The sequence below is a fragment of the Alligator sinensis genome, unplaced genomic scaffold (genome assembly GCF_000455745.1).
Source record: "Alligator sinensis unplaced genomic scaffold, ASM45574v1 scaffold59_1, whole genome shotgun sequence".
Lineage (NCBI taxonomy): Eukaryota > Metazoa > Chordata > Crocodylia > Alligatoridae > Alligator > Alligator sinensis.
Genome location: NW_005841878.1, coordinates 4,069,977 through 4,093,578, shown reverse-complemented (window position 1 = coordinate 4,093,578; position 23,602 = coordinate 4,069,977). Strand labels below are relative to the sequence as shown.

Sequence of the window (23,602 nt, the reverse complement as noted above, 5' to 3'; positions counted from 1 at the left end):
GAGTTTTATATATATATATATATATTTTTTTTATTCTAGAATGATTCCTTCTCTAATCACTGCAATGCTGTGTCCATGCTTGGGCTGATTTTTTGTGATACTTGTGCTTGCTTATTTCGCTCCGTAGGCAAATCAGTAATATAGCTGTGTGCTTTTTTTTAGTTGTTTTATTTTTCTGATTTTTTTTTTTTTTTTTTTTTCCCCTAGTAGACAGTTTTTTTTCTCTCTCGCTCGTAAGTTCTTACTTCTGGTATTCGGCATGGCTAAAAATGACCAACATTTACTGTCTATTAGGAATACATTATCAGGTACTGATTAATTTGACCTATGTACTACTTAAGAGGGGATGGGGAAAGAAGTTGAAGCCTCTCATGTTTTGGAATAAGTTTCTGTACTTTTCTCTTCTGACTGAGGGTAGAAACAGATGTCATCTGATGTCTCATTTGTGCTGCTATTACAGTTTTTATGGTGGCCACATGGTGAGCCAATAGACATCCTTACATGTTGTTGCATCACATCAGGGACCATAACAAAAGGTGGTGTAAATCAACGCCACTTTATTGCAGTAGATGTCTATTTGCGCTGTGGTGGGAGAATGTGGTGGTGGTCAGCTTGGAGCTGCCTGCACCCTCCAGCCTCCCCAGACAGCTGCTCTTGACGCTTTAGGATCTTATCCTGTACTTCCTAGGAATTGCCACACAGGATTTGCCGCCCCCGCCCCCCCAATCCCACCACCTGCTTGGCATTGCCAGCTTACAAAGCCATTCCCTGAGGAATCTTGGGATGACTGTAAGCAGGGAGAGTCAGGGGTTCCAGATAAGAGACCTGCCCTGAAACTTCCAAGGGCACCTCTCTAAGCAAGGAAAGCCCATACAAGTCCTGGCATGGAGACTTGGGACCTGGGTAATCCCTAGCACACTGGGACCTGTACTAGCTGATGCTTCATATGGAGGCGCACGAGTCACCATGGGACCTGGCAAAGAGATGTGGGGTGGTTCAGAACCCAGGAAATTCCCCATGCCACCACAATGATTTATGCCTCTGAATAAAGCATATGTTGGCAGGGTTGACAGGGGACCTAGTATGGAGGCACCTGTTGCTGGGGATTCCCTGGGTCCCATGCTGTCCTGTGCCTCTGTGCATATAGCAAAGGATGCAGGGAATCCCTGGACAAGGGGAACATGTCTTTTCTTGTCCCACATCAGACAGTTGCCTGATGTGGGGCAACAGGCAGAGCAGTATGTTTCACCGAATAAAGCAGATCAGCTTTGTGTGACAGGTCCTGGCACAGGTAATCAGTTTTGTTTGGTGATATCTGTTTTTACCTTGAGTGCTGAAGAAAGAAGGTGCTGCTGTTGGTTGAATTTTATTTGTCTTACATTTGAAGACTCGTCGCTTGAGGAAAAGGTAAGTGAGGATTGTTTACTCTTGTAGGTATTCAGCTATGGCTGACTTACCTTAAATAAGGTCTTTCACCAGATCAGTACTCCTTTGTCCCATTATCAATTTTGAAGGAACTGGACTGAGGTTAAAAAAATAAAGAAGTGCAGATTCATTGTAGGCTCAAGCTGGTAAAGAAAGGGGCTGTTAACACTACAGGTTTCCCTCACTTTATGTGGGTTCTGTATGTGCGAATTTGCTCTTATGCGATGACCTTATTGATACTAAAATTTTTTTATATGTGAGGTAAATTCGGTCTTATGCAACTGGTGTGGTGGAAGCCTGAAGTCAGCTGCTTTGTGCGGTGCATTGTGAGAGTAAGGCACTTCAAAATATAGACTCCCATGTGGATCTGTGCTCCTCGCTCACTGTCTGCGATGTGTTTCTATAGTTGCCATCCCCATTATGGTAACATTCACCACCACCCTGTCCTTGTGTACTGTCTGCTGTTGGTAAGTACCAAAATTGCCTTGTAAAAGTGGTAAAAATTGGTCTGGGGGTCAGCACAGTTGAGGTCTTGGAACGTATCCCTATTTGTTACATTGTAAAGTAGTTCCCTTTATGTGAATTTGAGTTATGCACCATTTTCCAGGAACATATGTACAGCATAAAGCAAGGGAGACCTGTATCTGGAAAGGTGTGTACAGTTACCTTTTCCTGAGAAAGGAAACTCTTCTCTGTGCAGTGTATTACTGTGTGAGCCCACACATAGTCTAGGCCCTTTGCTTTCTGAACAGGTCAAACTGGTTTTGGCATTTGCTGTTCACTTTGGGAGCTTGGGACCAGTGGTAACTACTGTAAACAGATAGCAGTCTTAAACCCAAATTGTCTTTGAATATCAATCGTAGGGACAAAGTAAAATGCGTGTGTCTGTATGGGGTTAGTTGTTTTTTTTCCTTTCTTTTGTTCATTCCTGTGTATGTGTAGGTCTGTCCTACCTAGGAACTTTCTACCTTTTTTCACCTCCCTCTACTGTATTGTCTGTAGTGCCCCACCTCCCTCCCAGAAACTTGATCCCTCCCTAAACAATCACTTTCATCTAGCCAGAAGCTTTATCTTAATTTTGAGGGCTTGCTCCCTGCTAACCAAAGCCAGTTTGAGGCTTTTTTTTTTTTTTTTCAGATAACACGATAAATTCCGAGGCTCCTCAAGTGTCAAAGGCTTTGGTTTTTGTTCTGTCCTTTTTACAGTTATGTAGCTGAGGGTCGTATGGTTTAACTCCTCATGGTTCAAGAACAACAGTTATTCAATGAAATGGGAAGATGGAAGATTCAAAACTGGTGAAGAAAATACTTCTATTCATTCCTCGTGTAATGCATCATTTCCAAGACACGTGGGTCTAAAATTTGGCAGCATTTGAAAAACAGAATTATACATTTATTATGGATAATATACATATCAAGACTTAGAATTGAAGTGGAAAAGGAAATGAGTCTTGTCAGAGGGAAAAGCCTTATTCTTTAGGGCATGGGGCAGCTTAGCTTCTGGGGGGTAGTTTAGCTTTTCCTGAGGCAGGGTACCCATAACTATTTTACACAGCTTTTTTTGAACACTTCTCTGTGTCTGGTCCACATTGCTGTCAAATGCAGGATGCTACTCTAATCTTCTGTGGTAATTTTTTTTCTAGAGTACATATCAGAAGCTAAAAGAAAACAAATCAGATGCATAGCTCTGTATACAGAGTTGTATCACGTGGGTGTCAGAGATAACCAATGGATTATGATGGAAAGCAAAATCACTGAATAGCAGTTAATTCTGACTAGTGCATTACACCAGGAAGTCATCCTCCCACTTTACTTGACTTTGGTGAGAACACAGCTGGAATACTGTGTCCAGTTCTGGGCTCCATAATTCAGAGAGGATGTGGAGAAGCTTGAGAGAGTCCAGAGTAGAGCCACGCGCATGATTAGAGGACAAGAAAGAAGGCTTTATGAGGACAGGCTGAGAGACATGGGACCCTTCAGCCTGGAAAAGCGCAGGCTCAGGGGTGACTTGGTGACAGCCTATAAGTATAGAGGTATGCCTAGAAGTATAAGGGGTGTGCATCAGGAACTGGGAGAAATTCTGTTTAGGGCACACCATGGGAAGACAAGGTCCAGCATTCACAAACTCCTGGAAGACTGTTTTAGGCTGGACATAAGGAAAAACTTCTTTACTGTCTGAGTCCCCAGGGCCTGGAATAGATTTCCCCCAGAGGTGGTGCAAGCACCTACTTTCGATACTTTAAAAAAAATACGTAGATGCCTATCTTGCTGGGATCAATTGACCTCTGCTGACTTCCTGCCCCTTGGGCAGGGGGCTGGACCCAATGATCTTGTGAGGGCCCCTGCAGCCCTAACGTCTATGAAATCTATTACATAATTTTGAATGATAGGAGCGAGTGACCACTAAACAAATAGCTGGCTTTATGAAATAATAAAGCTACGTTTATGTTTGGTGTTTCAATTAGGAAAAAAAATTGCAGCCACAGTATTGTTGTAAAGCTTCACTGCAAAAATACTGAATACAAGAGACCTGTTTAAAAGGTAAACAATACTACTGAATTAAATCAAAGCAAGATATTACAATTGCATTAACAACTCTCATTCACTTGGATTTCATTTTTCAGGAAGCCATTCTCGTGCTTGAAAAATGTTATGGTCAGCACACCAGGGGCTTAATGTAGCATTTTTAACACTATGGTGCTGATGTTGGAGCTGCAGTGGCAAACATCCAAGGGGCCATAAAAAATTTAAAAAAAATAGAAGAAAAATATTTTAACCAATGCACAGTAAGCTAATGTTAAGTTTTTGTGAAATGTTTTTTAAAATGAATTAAAAAAAAATGTTAGTTGGTATTATCACACTCTTACTCTCTTGCATTTAGGTAGTGTTGAATGCAACTTCCTTCTTTGAATGGTTCCCTTTTTTTATTGTTGACTGTGCATGTCAAGTATTAATAGAGGCATGCGGTTTCGGTTCAGAGGGGGTGTTTAAATGCATGTATTCTGGGCAGTGATGAAGAGGAGCTGAAAATCCATCCATATGATCTGCTGTTTACCACTTGCATAGAGAAAAGTCCAGGTACCAAGTCTTTTTGGTGCTTGAATATTTACCGGGATGCTGTTCCTGAAGAGTCTAGTCTTTCTAGCAAACATCTGGCTTGTAGCTGTGTGATAAAGTTTGAAGCTTTATACATCTCTGTTGCTAGAGAGGCACTTCATAGCATTTCCTCCTGTTGTAGAACTCTACTTCTGGTAGATAGGAAGGACTCTACTACTTTACACTTGTAGTGTTTCTTTTCAGCAGCAAGAGGTTGTAAGGAGGTATTTGTTATGCTGCCCCTTCCAGCAGCTGTCTATTGCCTACCTCTGCTCCTACTTAAATATTTCTAAGCGGAAACGGTTTGAAATTACTGAGTTTTAATTTCACTGCTGTCTGAAGAATTATGAATAAAAGCAGTGAAACTTGCTTTTTTGTTGTTTGTTCCGTATGGCATAAACAGCAGCCTTGCATCATCTTTGCAACAATAAGAGCTAGTGGTTTTATTTTTCTTAAGTAGAAAGCCTTAATTGTATAGACAGTGTCTACCCCATACTGGCCATTTTGAGCTCTTCTCTTTGACCCTCAGCTATATTCTGATAACCAAGAAAGGTTCAAAGAGCCAGTCCCACCAAAATAAAATACTCATTTGAATTTATATAAACTTTAATAGCAAATTCAATACAGAAAACATAAAATACTAAACTGCAGGTAAGGCATATCAAGTAAAGGAGTAAAATTTTGTAAACACTTCATGTATACAAATGTGTAAGCGTCTTGGAGACCTGAGGAATGTCTTGCGTTCAAAAGCTTTTTCAACTTTATCCCAACTATATAGTTCAGTAAAAGATATCATCCTAAAAAAATCTTGCCTTGTATAACAATCTTATTGATATTTGAAATAATTTTAACCCACATTTCTCTAAATCCTAAAGTCTTAAAACACCTCTAACAGGTGGCCACCCTGTTGGGGGAAAGGGCTTTTTACTTAGGTTGCCAATTAAGTTTTAAAAGAGCTCTTATCTCAGTTCATCTGCAGATTGGCTGTTACCATAGCCAAAACCATAGTTCAGGGCTGAAGAATGAAGGTTTTGAAAGGAACCCAGATGTTTATACTTTACTGGCCCAGTATAAAAAAATCTTAGTAAATAAGGTAAGATAAGATGAAAAATACGTAAAGCTTTTCTAATAGGTGTTACTATAGTTAATATTCAGATGACTACTTTTATTCCTTCCCTGAGGTATATCTTATCTAAAATTAACCTTGTCTAACATCAAATTGCTAAATGCACTCTAAGCAACTTTGCAACCTTTAGCCTGGTTGCTTTTAATCCATCTTTCTTAAATTTCTAAAATGGTTCACACCCTGTGACATCCTGTGGCCTGATCTTTTTTTTTTTTAACCACCTCTTTTATTTGCCATGCTTCGGTCAAGTTAATGCAAGCATATCACCATTAGGTAGCCTAAGGCCTGCTACAGTCTATACCTTGACCTTTTATGTCCCTACTTCATGTTGTTCCAGGTATATCTATAATTGCATGCATCTTCCTATCTATTACAGGGAGAATTAAGTACTTTGAACTTATTGGGCATTTTTACACATGCAAGCACCACAGTTGAGAGCTTTGTATATGTGGTGCATCAGCGCTGAGCGGATGGTGGAGGCACGCTTTTGAACTAAAACAGATTGGAGGTGCTTTAGTTCCAAAGTGCACTACTGCCATTTTCTGTGCACTGATGTGCATTTTGCCGCTTATACAACTGCAGGTGGTGCAGCACAGTTCACATCAGCTCACATGTGGAGTAGACTTGATTAATCAAGTCTCCTCAGAAGTGGTGGATCTTTGGCGTGTTGAGAGGACAAAAATATGTGTATAAATGCCCCTTGTGTCTTGTGGGATGTATGAAAGGGCCATTAAATGATTGATGAGGATCTATTGCACTAGCAACTCGAGAAAGATGCTCTGAAGTCATGGAAAAAATGTGCCTTCATAGTTGTAACTTGTTTAGCTTTTTTAATTGAAGGTTCTGAAGAGAAATGTTCTCTTCTGACCTAGTCTTAAAGGTGAATGTATTTTTAAGGATTATTTTTGCTTTTATCTGATCAGTTTGACAGCTGAATATTTGCAAAGTAAAACTAAAGTAGGCATGTCTTGCCTGATTGCCACTCGAAAATGTTCTGGTTAAATATTTTGTAATGGAATAACGGGAAGTTAATTTTGGTGTCAAAATAAGTGTCGTTCTTGTATGCATTGCTAGTGGGTATCGTTCAGTGGTATAGTTTTATGTACCGTTTCTTTATTGTTGGTTTTTTTTTTTGTTTGTTTTTTTTAAATACTTGGATGCAAAGGAAATCATTTTAAGTTTAGTGGAAAAACTCATGTAGCTAAGGTAAAATTACTTATTAGAACTGCTCCATAACTGATTTAAAATTTAAATGGACAATTTGAAATACTGTTTTTAAGTATTAAGTACAGTAAAATTTCCTGTTTTTCAATTTATAGTACAATAAAAAAGTGCTATATAGGAGGTGAGAGTTAGAAAATGCTGGAATTAAGGTAGAGCCAGCATTACTCTAGCTTGCCTCTGAATTTCATATGTAGTGTAACAGATAATTTAATTCTGGCAGTTCCTAACTTTCCAGCCTTAGGTTTAGATCCTTGACCTTCTAGGATTTGCAAGGAAGGGGAAAACCCAGAAATGTTTTTCATGTATATACACCATAGTATCATGGTGCTTAGGGTCAGAAGGGACCTAAACAGATCATCAGGTCCGACCCTCTGCCCCGTGCAGGAACGGATGCCGGGGTCTCATAGTTTCCTGGTTGGTAGGGTCGGAAGGGACCTAAGCAGATCATCTAGTCCGACTTGCCGTGGGCAGGAAAGGATGCTGGGTTGAAATGACCCCAGCTAGGTGGCTGTCTATTCTCCTTTTGAAGACCCCCAGGGTAGGGGCAAGCACCACTTCCCTTGGAAGTTGGTTCCAGCTCCTAGCCGCCCTGACAGTAAAGTAGTGCCTACTGATATCTAGCCTGAATCTACTTTCAGTCAACTTATGGCCGTTGTTCCTTGTTACCCCCGGTAGTAGTCAAGGGAACAGGGACTTCCCCATTGCCTGCTGGCCCCCCGTGGCATGTTTATAGGTGGCCACCAGATCCCTTCTCAGCCTTCTCTTCTGGAGGCTGAACAGGTTCAGGACTCGTAGCCTCTCCTTGTAGGGCTTGCCCTGTTGCCGCCAGTCATGCGAGCGGCCCTCCTCTGGACCCTTTCAATTCTGTCCGCATCCTTCCTGAAGTGCGGCGCCCAGAACTGGACACGGTACTCCAACTGCAGCCTGACCAATATTGCATAGAGGGGGAGGATCACCTCCTTGGACCTGCTCGTGATGCATCTATGGATGGATGACAAAGTAAGGTTAGCCTTCCTGACCACGTCCCCACATTGACGGCCCATGTTCATCCTGGAGTCCACAATGACTCCAAGATCCCTTTCTGCCACCGTGTTGACACCCATGCAACAGTATTTAGCCCAAGACCATAAGTCAGCACTAAACAAAAACTTTATATGAAACAATTAATTTGGCAATGATAAACGAGAGTTTTCTGTAATGGGAAGTGTTTGACAACCTTAATAAGAGGAGCTGGTAGCATAACATATATATTTATGTGTGTGTAAATAGCAGTTTAATGCTGCTACCTTTGTATATCCATATTCAGATTATAAGAACTAATGACTAGGAAATGGAACAAATGTTAATGGTACCAGCATAGCCACAAGGCTTTACTCAGACAGTTGCACAACATGTCTGATAAATGAGCAGGGGTTCCCTCCCCAACAAAGCAATTGAAGTTATTTGTTATTTATCTTCGGTAGGATGGGGCAGGGGAGGCTTCACTTACTTTGGCCTACACATATACACTTAGTTCAGCTCACAGTCTGGTCAGTGTGGGGTCCCACCAGAGGTATGCATAGATCTTGAGCTGCAAGCTCATCTGCTGGTGAGGCTGGGCCCAACCTCTGATTCTGTGATCCATAACTTTGAGGTGCCATTTAGAATATTGCAAAATCAGTAATTTCATCAGAAATGTTTGCGTGAAGGATAGAACTTTCTTCATGGTTCATGAAATAGAATTTGCCTGTTGTCAGGTAAAGAATAAAAGTATTTTTTGTTAGTTTTAAGTTGGTGAAAAGAGAAATAATCTGCCTCAATTCAAATGCAATACTGAAATGACTGATACTGGTGTTTGCGCTTTTGAGAGTGATTATGTGTGCATAACTGAAAGCTTGGAATTAATGAAAGAATGTCATAAGAGCTTGCCATGTTGCTGCGTTCAGAATCATCTGTTGTTTGGTTAGTTTCTCTGCTTTAGGTTTGTTTTTGTTTGTTTTTTTTTCCTTTTTCAAAATTAATGTTGGTAGATGATCAGAACAACAAAGGCGCACATAAGGGAAGCGAGGCTGGAGGTAAGGTAGGCATGAAAATAAAGGAGTCAAGAGCCCAGTGCACAGTTCTTGCCAGATAGATTACCATTAAATGTAATGAAGGAATTTTGAGATCCAGTAGAATATCATTGGGAGTAGACAAAAAGAAAAATTTATAGTGCAGACCTTGGTTTAAATATTGTTCATAAGTTTCTTGCAAATATATACGCTACCCAAAATGTATGGGTCCTTAAACAAACAAACAAACAAAACTGATTTATTATCAGAGGAAATGGCAGGATATAGGATACAGATGCCATATTATATAGTGATATAGAAATACAACATTAATAGTACCTGTAGTGCTTAAATAATATGTTGCCTGTGCGCACAGAAGTAAGGTCCAGGACAGACTCCTTGTTTTACCTGTATATCTGGGAAGTTGCGTGTGTCATATAGCTTATGTATCTCACTTGCACTTTGTGCATGTGTGTATGTACATACTATGTGTATATACATATGCACTCATCTAATTTCAGTAATAATTTAAGATATCTCACACACACACACACACACACACACACACACACACACACACACACACACACCCCCCTCTCTCTCTCTTTCTCTCGCCAATTGCCCGTCAAGAATGATGTGGGGGACAGGGATGGAATCCCAGGGCCCCAGCATTGGTCTGTTCCCCCTTCCCTCCTGCAGCTTGGGGTCTGGGCACTCCACTCCCCACTGAAGTGGTGGGGGGAAGGGAGGAGCAGGCCTGGACCCGATGTGGGGGAGGACTGGGCCCGAGGATGGGGAGAAGCTGGGCCGCTGGGGTGGGGGGGAGCTGCGGGCCCGGGCCGACCCAGTTGTGGTGGGGGGATGGGAGAAGTGGACTTGGGGCGATGGGGGTAAGAAGGGGTAGGGGAGGAGTGGGCCTGGGCCCAGTGGAGGGGAGGAGGCTTGCCAGGCTGGCCCTAAACTTGGGCTGCGGGCAAGAGATTAGTTCTTAAATTTCATCTTGTGTCCTAGACTGCAAAAAGTAAATGAATTGGCAAAAAATCTAAATCTGAAATCTCTTCTTGGAGGAGGAGGATGAACTGCTGTACTGAAGCATCTAATAGTCCATTTTTACAAGCTAGGGAACAAACACACAATGAAAAAAATGACATTCCCTGGCTTTGAAGAGTTTGTACCTTTTTTGCATTGTATCGTCTGGGGAAAAAAATATTAACTTCAGCAGGGGAAATGGGATTTGGGCAATGGGATTAAAAAAACAAATGATCATATATATATATATATATATAAAAATAAATAAATAAATATAAATGACACGTGTGTGTGTGTGTGTATATGTATAATCTTAAATTATGAGATTAGAGGTGTATTGAATATTAAATATTTACCTCCATGATTTAACGGTTTGAACAAACAGTGGTTGATCAATGAACTTGAATGGCTTTTTAGCACCAGTTAGGCTTGTCATGAAGCGCTGTTAGCTTCCTCAATTTACATTTTTTTCTTTAGTATCTATAGTTAGGGGTTTTATTCCCACCCCTCTGTTTAATTGAGCCTTTTGCCTCCAGGAAAATGTATTATATAAGCTACTGAACTACTCAATAATTAATTCCCCTTTTTTTGGAAGGGATATGAAAAGTTGTCCATTAACTTTTATATTAATTGCTGAGTATTGAGGCTTTGGGGAAAGTTTTTTCTGAATCTCTGTACTGCAAGGTTTCTTGACTACTCATTTTAAAGCATTTTGGGTCTGGCTGCTGTAGGAGAATCAGTTCTTGACTAGATAATGCCCTGATCTGATCCAGTGTGCCGATTATGCTCCAATAAATAGGTGAAAAGACCACAAATATATTCTTATTTTTGTGGCTAAGCAATCTTGGCCATTATGAATGGTGATAATTTTGAAGTAGTCACAAATAAAATGCATAGTTTTGTAAGCAAATATCCTATGTTGTATTTGCAATCAATATCATATTGTAGTGTGTTGTTCTTCCATGACACGTGACAGCTGACATGCTGTATAGTTAGATGATGCTTCTCTTCAGACTTGCAGTTTTAAGGAAATGGAATTTGTTCTCTAAAGTTGCTTTAATATACATTTGAAAATCTCACTTGCAAGGCATGAGCAGACCTTGCATTTGTCTCAAGAGAAAGCCTTTTGTCCTGGGATCATACAGATGTACATGTCCACTGTCTTGCTTCAAGTCCTTTTGAAGAAGGTCAGATAAACTGTATTAATGCTTTTCCTGGGCTATCCCATTGCACATCTGCATGGTTATTGCACCTAATTCTAGGGACAAATCTCTTGGTCTCTGTGCTTTTGCTGACCTCCTAGTGGTGAAGGAGCAAAATTCAACTTGGAAAGGAGATGTGTGTAAAGTACTAGGCTGCTCCTGTCTTGACTGGAGTGAAACCCTGGGACAATCAGTCCTGGGTCATTTGAGAGGTGTGTTTACAGTCACAGATGCCTACACTTGACAGTTCCCTGTAGGCTTCTGTTTTCTGAAAAATGTGTTCTATAAATAAAGTTCTCAAGCAGTATTTTAATGTATTTTTAAGTCTAAATATCAATTCACTGCCAATACAGAAACAATTTTGCTTTGATGTGATACTTTAAGCCACTAAAAAGTGTGTGTACATTTATGTATATATGTCTAAATACAGATTTTGTTCCCAGGGCAGCAACTGCTTGTGCATATAGGTAGCTTCTAATGAAAATCTGTTATTCATGCCAGTGGAGTAATATCTTCCAACATGTTTACAGACTTCGGTCCCGTGTTTTCTAGGGGTGTGTCTACATGGGCTCATTGTTTTTATACATTAGTAGTTATGGAAAATTAAGGACTTTTCCAAGTGGCCTAAAAAATAAATCTGAATATTTAATACTTACCTAATTTTAAAATATCTAATCTGAAGTTGTAATAGGAAAGCTTTACAATCTAATTTTACATGGTCTTGACCCATTTAAATGATGCCTCTTCTGATTCTCTCCCTGCTCCCTCCCCAGTCAGATGATATTGTTAATTAAATTGTCTTTCCCTGCTGGTGTATTAAATATTAAGTGTTTTCTTTTCTGTGGATTGTTGAACTTTTTTATTTTACTTGAGTATGTGAAATTTATAGTTTTGAAAATAGAAACGTTGTTTTGCATCTGTTGCCTGTAGTAAAGCATTCATCCTTCATTTAGTACTAGTTATGGTATTTATTTTCTATTCAGGGGGTTGGCAACCTACAGCCCACAGAGCCATAGCTTTGGTGGTATTTGGTGGTGGGGCTCCCCCAGCATCGCACGGCAGTCAGCTGCCTGGGCTCTGGTGGAGGGGGAGCTCCACCAAGGGGAGCTCTTCCTGTGCCATGCCACAGTCAGCTGCCTGGGGCTCCAGTGGAGGGGGAGTTTGTTTGTGCTGAGCTGCAGTTGGATGTCATAGGTGGCAGCAGAGGGGGGCTTTCACTGAGCCACATTGCAGCTGAGCAGTGATGAGAAGCAGTGGTGGTGGCTGGGTCCTAATGCTTGCCCATTTCTAATCTCAGTTGTGCTATTCTGGCCCTCCCCTCAACGCCACCAGAAATGTTGCCAGCCCCGGTCTATTCTGTCTTAGTGAATGTAGTAGTCTTTGCATATACTTGCTTCAAACATGTTTGTCCAGAACTATCCCTGATGTAATTCCAGTGAAAGCTAGAAAACGTATATTAATTTTGACTATTAATTCTGCCTTTTACTGAAGCAGATTCTATAAAGCCCCTGTGGTGTTTGCTTTTGCATTTGTTTGGTTGATATTCGTTTTTATAGATTAGTCTAAATATATACAGCAGAATACAATTCAGACTTGTCACTGTAGACGTCTTTGTTCTTCAGTATTATTTGTTTAAAAAAAAAAAGTTTTTTGTAACCAAAATAGGACTCTTATTATGAACTTGGAGCTGATCCAGTTTCATATAACTTTTCAACAGAGGCTCATACAAGAAAAGCTCATCTCACAATTGTTTCTATGGCTGTATCCCACTATTTTTAATAATCTTTTAACTCTATAACAAAATATATGTATTTATAATAAGATTATAAAACGTATACTTACTAATCAATACACTGGCTGTCTTAACTCATGGAAGATTGATACACTCACTACAAGGTGATGTTGACTGCAAATATAGCACAGGATATTTGCTTATAAAATTGGGTGTTATTTTTGTGGCTACTTTAAAAATATCACCATTCATGATGACAAAGATTAGCTTAGCTGCAAAAAATGAGTACATACTTGTGTTTTTTGTTGTTGTGTATGTGCGCTTTTCTTTCTCATCTTCACCAATTCATTGGAGCATACTGGATCAGATCAGGGCCCCATATTTTTCCCTGGAGAGGCACAGTTCTTGATCTGATGGATTTTAGCAAACAGAGGTAGAAGTAAGTCTTGTGAGAATTTGATACATGCTCAGATAGTTTACTTGTTTGATTTATCATTAGGAGTCATCCGTTATCAGAGTGATATGTTGGGTGTACATTTATAGATTTAATGAAGTTATATTTATTTCTTTTTCTTCTTAAATTTTTTTGCTATACAAGTAATGCTATTGAATAATTTGGCTTCATAGGTAATGAGTTTTTGAAAATAGCACTTCTGTGCTCTGGAATAGAAGTGGGGGTGGTCAGCAAGTCTGGAAAGAAAGGTTCATTAATAGCTCTTCACTGTAAATAGTAGGAAGCTCAATGTTGCTAGGCTTATTAAGTTTATTAAAAGGAAAAATTACCTGTAAGGTATGCATCCTTTTTTCAAAATTACCTTCTGTGGCTTCTTTTCCCATTTAAACAAAAGGCCTTCCCAAATCAAGAATTTTAAAAGACAGTTGTTTTTTCACAAGCGAAACATGTCCTTCACTTTTAAGTGAAGAAGAAAAATTGGACTCAACCTAAAGCAAACCCTAAAAAAACTGGGCACACTTCAAAATAGTACAGACCTTCATAGGCCTTAGTGAAATAACTATCTTAATCCCCATTTCAGTACAAGAGATGGAAATCTCAAGAGGTATCTTAAATGACTGACTTCGAGACTCTAAACTTTCAATTTTTATTATTCTCCGAAGTTATAGTTTTCATGTTCTTTATGTAAACTTTTCTTCTCCAGCCACCCTTGCAAGAGATTTCCACCAAGGGAATTTAAATAGTTACAGATTCATTTTGGTTGTGATAGCTCCTTCTCCATTTCCAATGGCCGTTATTCTTCTTCCCCATAATTCTATACCTCATCCTTTGTTTTGTTGCTGTATACATTAATTTTCATTCAAACACTGTTTAAATAATTATTCCATTGAATCCAGAAGCTATTTGAGCTTGATGCTCTTAAATATGTCCAATTTGCAAGCTTAACTCTAAAGTTTGTTGAGAAAATGAGCTTATTCCCCTTTCTTAATGGTTAAGGTTCCTTCCCCCTGCAATTCTGCATGTAGTAGTACAGGGTACTTTAGGTCAGCTTGCACTGTCTCTTCTGTGTCTCCTGCTGTCAGATAGACCCTGAGAATCTGATCAAGGGGCATCAGTTAATCCTCGTTTTGGGAAGCCAGCTTTCCTTCATTAAAAAGTAGACTAATGAAAGGTTCATGAAGACTGTTCGTGAAATAACACTTGCATGCATTGGAAACCGGAGAGTGCACCATTTCTATTTAGTTGATCAGCCCAGAGCACTTGATTTTTCAAGAAGTTTCTCATTCCTGAGGTGATATTTTTTTATTAGACCAACTAGACAGTTGCAAAACAAAGTTTCTTTATTTGCCAGGTTTGGGGCGCACACGCCCTTCCTCAGGCAAAGCAGAATGCAAAGATTGTAAAATTTCTCCCAGGTAGGAATTAAAATTCATATTTCACAGGAGAGCTGGGGAGTGGTTTAAATTCTTCTGGTTGGAAAAGTTTTTATTTTTATGCAAATTAGGCCTGGATAAAAGTTGGAACAGTCTATTTACCTCAAAGAAATACGTACCTCACAGATTTTTTTTTTTTCTTCTTCAACTGTCTGTTTGGTTTAATAAAGGCTATTGCCTCTAGCACACTGACTGCTTGTACTTTTAGACCAACATGGCTATAACCACTATCCCTTCTTCTTGAGGTGCGTTATTAATAAGGGGGAGAGTTTAGCCCAAAATTTGCATTTTAAATTGGAGTTTGGCTGACTCCTAGCAGAAGGGTTTCTAATTGATAAAATTTCTGACACGAATAAGTCTATTTCAGCTCCTTTTGGATAAGCTGATTGATTTCTCTGTAGCAAAAGTACTTTTTGGATCCAGTGTTTATGAAAGTCAGTATTCTTTTGACTTCACAGGATTCCTCTGAACTTGTATCTTGGGTAAACACAAAAGGGTCATGTTCCCTTTCTGCTTTTGTATAGCAGAAGGCATTAGTGTTTCTTCCTCTAAAGTCCTTTCAGCTAACATCTTTTCCTAGATGAAGTTCCTTTTTTTAATGTTAGTTATTTGTATGCTTATTGCAATTGTCTTTGCCTGTGGTGTGTCATTTCATCATAACTACATGTTTACTCATAACTTTGCATTATTCCTGTCTGTTTTATGATCCCTCTTAGATGGTTTTTGTTTTAGCAGAGGTTTCCCTGGGCTCAAGTTCTCCGAAACGGTAGCTAATTTTGAGTGCATCAGTGGGAGACAGCCTACTTCTCCAACTGGGAACCCAGAATATTCTGCCATTTAAAAGGCAAGGCATTTCTAAAATGATGGTTGGAAACTTGTTCTTCCTCGTGCTTCCACCTCCCCTCTTCTTTTGGTCTCCCCTAATGTAGAAGGGCAGAGGGGAAGGAGACAAACAAGAAAACACTAATTTTGGAGGAAAATGCTTACAGAAAGATTTAATTCCCTCATAAGCGCTTTCTTCTCATTTGTTAATAAAGTGCTTGACATGTTCAAGTATATTGTCAGAGTTCAAAAACAATATTTGCTTTTGCAGATGTTTTTGTAAATTACGCTAATTCAACTTGTACCATAGCTCAAAGTTTCATTATGACAGTACTTGGTATATGGTGTCTGGATTATAGTTTTGAAGATTATAAAGTTTTTTGGGTTTTTTTGAAGAGTCCACTGCTTTAACCATTTAAACCTTGTTAATCTTGTTAATCTAGTTCCTTAAAGCTTGTATAACTTTTAAAAATATGAATATTCCTAGCTAGGACTATTAAGCTTAGTTAATTAGGTAGTATTTGAGCATCTAAAGAAACTGCATTTTCAAAATCAGAAGCATGTTCCTCAGGTAGGAGGGTCCCGTTCTATTTTATTGTAGTAATAATTTTCTAGATACCTTTTCAATTGCAACATCCCCAAAGCCCATTCAACAGAATCTAAAGTAAGAAAACAAAATATTAGTGAAGAACTATTTTCAGTTGATATATCATTGAAACTGACAAATGAAGATGCCAAAGTAATTCACTTGGCAAGCATAGCAGTCTTTGCTTAAAATTAATATTTGCATAGGTAATCACTATAATATGAGGCCAGAGTAGAGTTTTTAAATATCTAGTAAATAGGAGGGCATTTGAAGCAGATGTCAGTGTGTATAAAGGAACTCTTGAGTTAAATCATAGTTTACAAAATAATGGTCAAAATAGTGAGAATAGCAATAGTCTTTGAACTTAAATAGTATCCTTATAATTCAAGTTTCTTAGACCTCTGTATGCATGTAATTATTAGACATCTTTATACATGTAATTAATAAATAAAGATTTTATATGGACACATGTACAGTCTGTGGGTGGGTGGGTGGGTGGCACAGAGTTGTGCCCCCCCCTGGTGCTGCTGGGTAAGCAGGGGTGTCTCGCCATGGTGGTGTGGGGCACCTGGCAGCAGCATTGAGTTTCCCTACCCTGCTCTGCTGCAGAGGCCCCCAGGAGAGGGCGGCAGGGTGGAGAGTCCTGAGTCTGCAGTGGCCTGCCAGCATCTGCCCCTGCCCTGTGCACATACCTGGGCAGCGTGTGCCCCTCCATGCCTCCTTCCCCAGGAGCATGTGCAGCAGTGGGGAGCCAGCCCCCTTCCCACCCCCTGAACTAGCCTCCCTGTGGGGGCCTCAATCTGGTGCATTTCCCCCCCCCCCACTTACTAGAGGGAGCTTGTGCCCCCTCCACATGCATGTGGCACCCCCTGCCTGATTTCCATCCAGCCCCAAGCAGCCCTGGCAGGCTGGAACTCTGCCAGCCTGTAAGGGGAACCAGTGATTTCCCGCTTTCTTTTTTATCGCTGTAACCTCAGTGTTGGGAACCACTGTTCTGTCCCTTTGAAAAACAAAACACTCCCCTTCTCACAGCATTTAGTGTGTTTACTATGAATAGAAAGATGGTCTTTATTTTAAATTGTAGTTAGGTGCTGGGCTTACTCTGTGTTCCGTAAACTTTCAAATTGTTGTCAGTAGTAGTCCTTTCAGACTGAAAAGCAATTTTAAAGGGGTTAACAACTTGTATTAAAATTATAATTAACAGTTCATTTTGTGAAAATGAGTACAGTATAGGTTTTTGGATTTGTACATTTATAGCTTATGATAGTTTGTTGCTGTGTATCTTAGGGGTATGTGTATAAGCAGTCATTTTATAGTGCCTTGGTTTGAGATTTCCACTTCAGAAAATGTTAAATGATTTGAGTTTTGGTTTCTGCTCTACTTTTTCTGAGTTGTTCTTACTTTGCTAAACTCCCAGTCCCTGGTTTGAATGAACGGAGAAATGCTATTACTTCAAGGGAAGCAGTTAGCATTTTTTCATTAAAGTTTCTGGTCCCCCTTTTCTTTTTCATAGTAGTTGCTTTTATTAAGTGGCAAATGCCTGTGTGCAAATGTAGCAAATTATTCAAAGATTTGAGAGCAAATAAAGGAAAGGGTAGCAATAAGTATTCTTTAATTTCTACAAATTTGTTATTTGTTTCCCATTATTGAGTTTTAAATATGCTATCACACCACTTTGGCAAGATATTGAAGAATTTTGTTGAGGTTTTGAGATTTAATTTGACATAAAAGATTGCAAAGTTTTATAGTTGCATCTTAGCGGAGAACATACCAGTGATAGGAAAAATATATTTTTGTTTTATAACAAGCTGAAATTATTATTCTACTTAAAGTTTATAGTATACCTTCTCTTCGTATTGAATAGATTTGAAATGAGGATTATTGGTACCCTTTAGTACTGTAGTTGCTATGACTTCCCTTCCTTCTTCACCCTTCAAAAAGGTGTGATGAGTTGGAATTTCCCAAGCTGCTTATCCCCTATTTCAGTTTTCAACCATTTCAGGGGGTGGGTGGGTGTGTGTGTGTGTGTGTGTGTGTGTGTGTGTGTGTGTGTGAGAGAGATTGTGTAATATATCATACACATTCACTTACGCATAAATTACTCTAGTTTTGTGCTGGTGGATTCATGTAGGCAGATCTGTGCAACCATGCAGAATACCACAGATTTTTTTTCGATGAATTGTACCTGGATGTACAGGTTTGCTCCCACAGAGCTTATTGTAAGTATCCAATGCCCAATAAAGCACCAACCTTAAATTATGTGCTGCATCTTACAGGTAGCATGTGTACTTGAACGTTTTGTTTTAAGAGAGCTAAACAAAGTCCCTTCTCTTACATTCTCCAAATAAGGGAGAGGAACCCTTGTTTCCTAATTTTGATTTCTAATAAAAGTAGGATTTTATAGTTAGGTATACTACTTGGAACAATGGCAACTATGAGGCTGACTATCCTATATAAAGAAAAAATGTTTGGCTTAATTGTATAGTGAAAATGTATTGAAGAAAAAACATGAAGTGCATATTGCTAATAGAATTCTTAGCAAACAAATGTAACTGTATAGTTTTAACTGGCAAAATATTTAAGGGATTTAATTCAAGGAGATAGCTAACTATAATTTAGAATCACTCACAACTTTATTTGACCAAACAGCTACTTGGTAGAGTAACACTAGTTTAAAAAAAAGTTACAGAAGCATTCTCAAGTAAATCTTACATAATATAAAACATGGTTTGACTTTACAGCCTTGGAGCATAACCTTGGAGATTTGGTTTTGTTTCATTAAGTATCTGTAATGCAATTTCCCTTAAGTTAGCTAGATTTCTTGATCTTAAATCATCACATGCGTTAGACTTTTATGCTTTCCTTCTTTGGTGGTGGGTAACAATTCAGTACAGATATCAAGGGCCCTTTATTTTCAATTCAAAAGAAAAAGTATATGTTGAGATAATTTAAATCCTCTCTCTGCAGAACTCGTACTAAATTAAAAGTGGGGAAGGTTTTTCTGGCTCTGTAATTCACTTGAGTGTTTGCTCCCATCCTGCTGGTAAGTGAAAGCTAAACTGGGGCAGTTTAAACTTCATCCTTGGACTGGGATGTCCATGCTGTTTCCTGCACTGTTTTTGCTTCTTTCATTTTTATTTTAGTGATAAGAAGCTATTAAGTAGAAAATATAGACCTTAGCTGTATGTTGCCTGCCAATTTAAGTTTTATATGGTCCTAGTTTTGATGCAGGATATTTTTTTTCTTAATTTGTTTATTTAACGTAAGACTCTCAATTAAAACAAAACTGCAATTTTAATTTTAAAATCTACCTTACAGGGTAAAAGTGGAGTGGAAAGAAATTTGCTAGTCTTCTAACTCTTAGCTGTCTCTAAAATAATAAACGCAGTGAGGGCTTGGGAGTGCAGTGGAGCTAATGGTAATTTTTAGACTCTTCAGAGGATTTTCTGTAAACAAGTGTAAATGTGTATTGCGAAGAAATATGGGCTTGTCATTTAATCTTTTTTAATGCAGGAATAATTGTAATCTGAAATGCTAAAGAGGATTTCTGGGAGGAATAGTTTTCAGAAATTCAGTTAAAAAGTCTGTGCATGTAATATGTAGTAATCATGCAGAGAAATGTTCAAAAGAAATAAAGGGTGTTTGTGATTCAAGAGGGCTGGTAATTCATTGGTTGCATGCTTGATTGGGGGAAGGATGCTTTTTTTTTTTTCATCAAGTGGGAAGTTACTCTTATCTGCCCTAGACCGTGTTCATTTTTGTCAGTCAAGGCTTGACTCAAATGGAGGGGGCCCTGTGAGAGAGACAAAACTAAGATATGGTTAATCGTTCTTCAACACAGATGAGTCAGTGGGGTAAGTTTTGGTTTTTTTTTTTTTTTTTTTTCTCTCTCTCTCTTTTTAAATTTTGGTGCAAATGTTATTGCTTTCCAATATTTTATATTTATACCAAAATAAAAAGTATAGGCTAGGAATAGACACGTGTACATATTTGTATTTATTTTGCTTTTATGTAGCTTTAACATTTTTATAAGCATCCTAAAACGCATGCTAATATTTTAACAGAAACAGAAGGACAGAGTCTAACATTGTACTAGTATGCCTGGGAAGAGGCATTACCAAAGTTAATTATGTCTAGTGCAAAAGCTGGGAGGTCTCACTGTTCAAAGCAGGTAGGTGAAATACTTGCATGGAGAACAGATACAGGACAACTGGGAACAGAAAACAGTTTTATTTAAAATGAAGTGAACAAAAAAATTGGGAATAGCCCCCACCTTAATCAATTTATTTTAACCTTTCCTAATAATAATTCTCACAAGAGAACCTCAATATGGTCTAGGAGAAATATACATGGATGTTTCATTCCTGAGACTAAAATATAAGTAGATTTTCAGGGATAGTTCAAAAAGGAAACAAAACCAAAGAACTTTCTAAAGAAAAAAAAATGGCTAATTCAGAACAATTGTAGAATTATTTTAAGAACAGCTGAATACAGCTTGGAACTAGGCTGGACAAATTTCATATGTTGTTAACACATGCTGGGGAAGGCAGAATAAAATAATAAAAGTTTTCCAGTGCAACTGTACTTTGAAAGATACTTGTATAATAGTGTAGCCTTTTATTCTGTAGAACTGTGTCCTGATCACACAATTCATACAGTGTGGATAAGCCTTTGCAAAGGCCAGGGCCTTCAGTCATTCATTTCATTGTATATAGCCATCACATGGTAGACAACAAGCATTTGCTATTTTTTATTCTTTTTACCAGTATTACTTATGGAAGCATCAGTTATACAGTAAGATTAAATTCCAGTTTTGTATACACGAGGGCCTGTTGTGGTCTTAGAACCTGTATTTGCTCATGAAGGTAGCAGATAATGCACTTCGATTCTTACAAGGCTGAAAATAAGGTAACTATCTTTTAATTTGAAAATTGAGTTCGTTTCGTATGGATACTGATGCTGAAACCTATAACCCTACTTTTGGGGTCTTTTTCAGAGTAGAACTGCACTTTCATTTTTTTTCAGCTTCGTGTTTTTGTGCTAGTCATTTAATATATTTCTCTTTTCAATGTGTGTGTATTACTCTTGATTTGGCATTAATGGCAGGGATACATGCTTACTGAGAATAGGATTACTGTATGCAAGGGATCAAAACTTTCTTTACCTTCTGCTGTATTTGAGTTCCCTAGAGATTACAAACATCAGAGGAAAGTCATGGAAAAGAAGACAAGATCCAAATACTTAAGGAGAAAAGCCTATAAACTTGTCACCTGTGAAATTGTTTGAAAAAATGTGGGTAGCATCTTTTGGAGTGGTTGTCAAGCAGTCTTGGAGTGTTTATCCTTAACACTGCTCATCTGTAGCATAGAAAACTGGAAGCTGACACAAGCAGAATTCAAACTGGTTAAAAGATGCTAGAGAAGTGTAGGAAATATGAGGGAATTCTAGGAATTGAGTGGGAAACAGTGTAAAAAATGTATATAACTGTACATAAGCTAACTGCAGGTATAACTGAAATAATTATCAAACCTGACGCTGAATATTGAAAAAAGTGGAACACTCTGCTAGTTTAAAGGAATGGCAAGCTCTAGGTAATGATTTGAAATAAATTCAGGATACTATGACATACTTAATCATGGTCTTGTAACTTTCTCTAAAAATTAGCTCCTTAAAAGAGAAAAAAAGCACGGAGGGAGAAAGGGAAGAAAAAGTAAAACTGTTTTTTGTTTGAAAGATAATGGTGTCTTCTCATCAGTTCAAATACTCTTTTTTTTTTAGGTATAGAATTTCCTTATAATTGAGAAGAAGGCCTTTCTTTTTAGTGGAATCATATTAGAGCCACTAAAATCTATTCATCTTACTTTAAAAATGCGTTTTAACTAGGCTATAAAAGTTTGCTTTATGCTACACTTGGCATATAAAAGCTGATGGAAACAAGGGAATTCTACTCTTCTAGAATTCTTATAGTGTTTAAAATATGCTTACCTATTTAAACAAACGTTTTAAAAGATGCTGTTATAAAACCATTATATGAAGTAATTGGTATCCACGAAACAGGCCAAAAATATAAAAAACATTTCAACACTTTATGCACAGCTTTCATGAAAGACATTATTTGTTATAATGAGAAATGGCATGGAAGCATAGATTATTCTTTTCCCCCCTCTTATGTGTGTGGCTTTGACTTCAAAGTGGTGTTAGTAGCATAACTTAAATGTGCACTAATATGACTTCTGTTTAAAATGGAAAGCAACAAAAAGTCTTAACTTCAGAGTTGGTACTGTAGGTCAAGAAGAGTTTCTTGGCTTTATGTGAATCCACCAACTAAGGGATGGAGGTCATCTGTGAATTAGAAACCATATTGGTCTGATTTGGCTTTCATCTATCTAAATCAAATGTGTTTTAATCCAGTATGGTTCATATCACTGTGATAGCAGCTTTCCACAGTGGGTGGTACCAGAGCCCTGCTGGAAAGGGGGGGCTTAATGATTGTTCAGACCAAAATGTATAAGAGCAAAGGCTTTTATAAAAACTAGAAATAGACATTCCTAGCATTCTGATGGGCTGTACTGCTGGCTGGATTCTATTAATGGCAGGCTGTTTGATATTGATCTTTTAAAATCAATTCACAGTATTGCTTGCTTTGCTTCCCCCTTCCCCACTTAAATTCATATGAGGAAACCAACCAGCGAAGTAGCTCAAGAATCACTGGTGCCTTAACTATCTGAAAAACTGAGGGCAGTATGTGCATTTAAGCACTAGTTCTGGAGCAGTAATGAGAGAGCAGATTCCTTGGTTATGTAGTCCATTCCTTGTTAACTTGTATTTATCCCTACAATACAGTTCTTACACTCTTTTCCAGAATATTTTAAATACTTAATAGTAGTTGGGTATCCAGGTTGTAGCCATATTGATTTAGAGCAGGGGCGGGCAAAATACGGCCCGTGGGCTGGCCTTTCTATCTGGCCTGCAGGACCCCATAAAAAATTTATAAAATACTTATGGGTTCCTGGCTGCCTGTCAAAGATGACATGAGCCAAGGGCAGTAGGACCCAGGGGGAGCTGGCAGCAGTAAGCAGGAGCCCAGCTCTGCCCACCCCCAGCCATTTCCCTGCTTTGAGCCGCCACCCTGCTTCAATACCACGTGGCTCCCAGCTGCATGGCCAGACCGGGAAGCCCAGGGCCCCACTGGTACGGGTGTGTGCACACACTCAGGCAGGGGCAAAGAGTGTGGGCGTGGGTGGCGCGTGGGTGGGTGAGGCGCTGTGCGTATGTGTGCGCATGGGGCAGGTAGGGGTGCGGTGTGTGCACACGTGTGTGTGGGGCGGGCAGGGGTAGTGTTCATCACAGAACCTCACATAGTGGTGAGAGGCTTCATACCAGCTGTGAACGGACTGCCCAGAGGAGTTTTCCATCTGTTGACTCCTCTGTGAAATCTTATGAA

At 38.9% G+C, this 23,602-nt stretch overlaps 1 protein-coding gene across 4 annotated transcripts in view; it reads left to right on the top strand.

The window, feature by feature from the left end:
* The window catches only part of TSC22D1 (TSC22 domain family member 1), a 138,199-nt gene that overhangs the window by 23,161 nt on the left and 91,436 nt on the right, over positions 1-23,602 (top strand). The window contains exon 2 of one of the 4 annotated variants that reach the window (XM_025196215.1): positions 20,223-20,329. The exons of the other annotated variants lie outside the window; for them this stretch is intronic. Within the exon in view, the coding sequence (XP_025052000.1) occupies positions 20,223-20,295 (73 nt within the window). The 3' untranslated portion in view covers positions 20,296-20,329. The remainder of the gene's footprint in view (positions 1-20,222; positions 20,330-23,602) is intronic. 4 annotated transcript variants of the gene reach the window in all.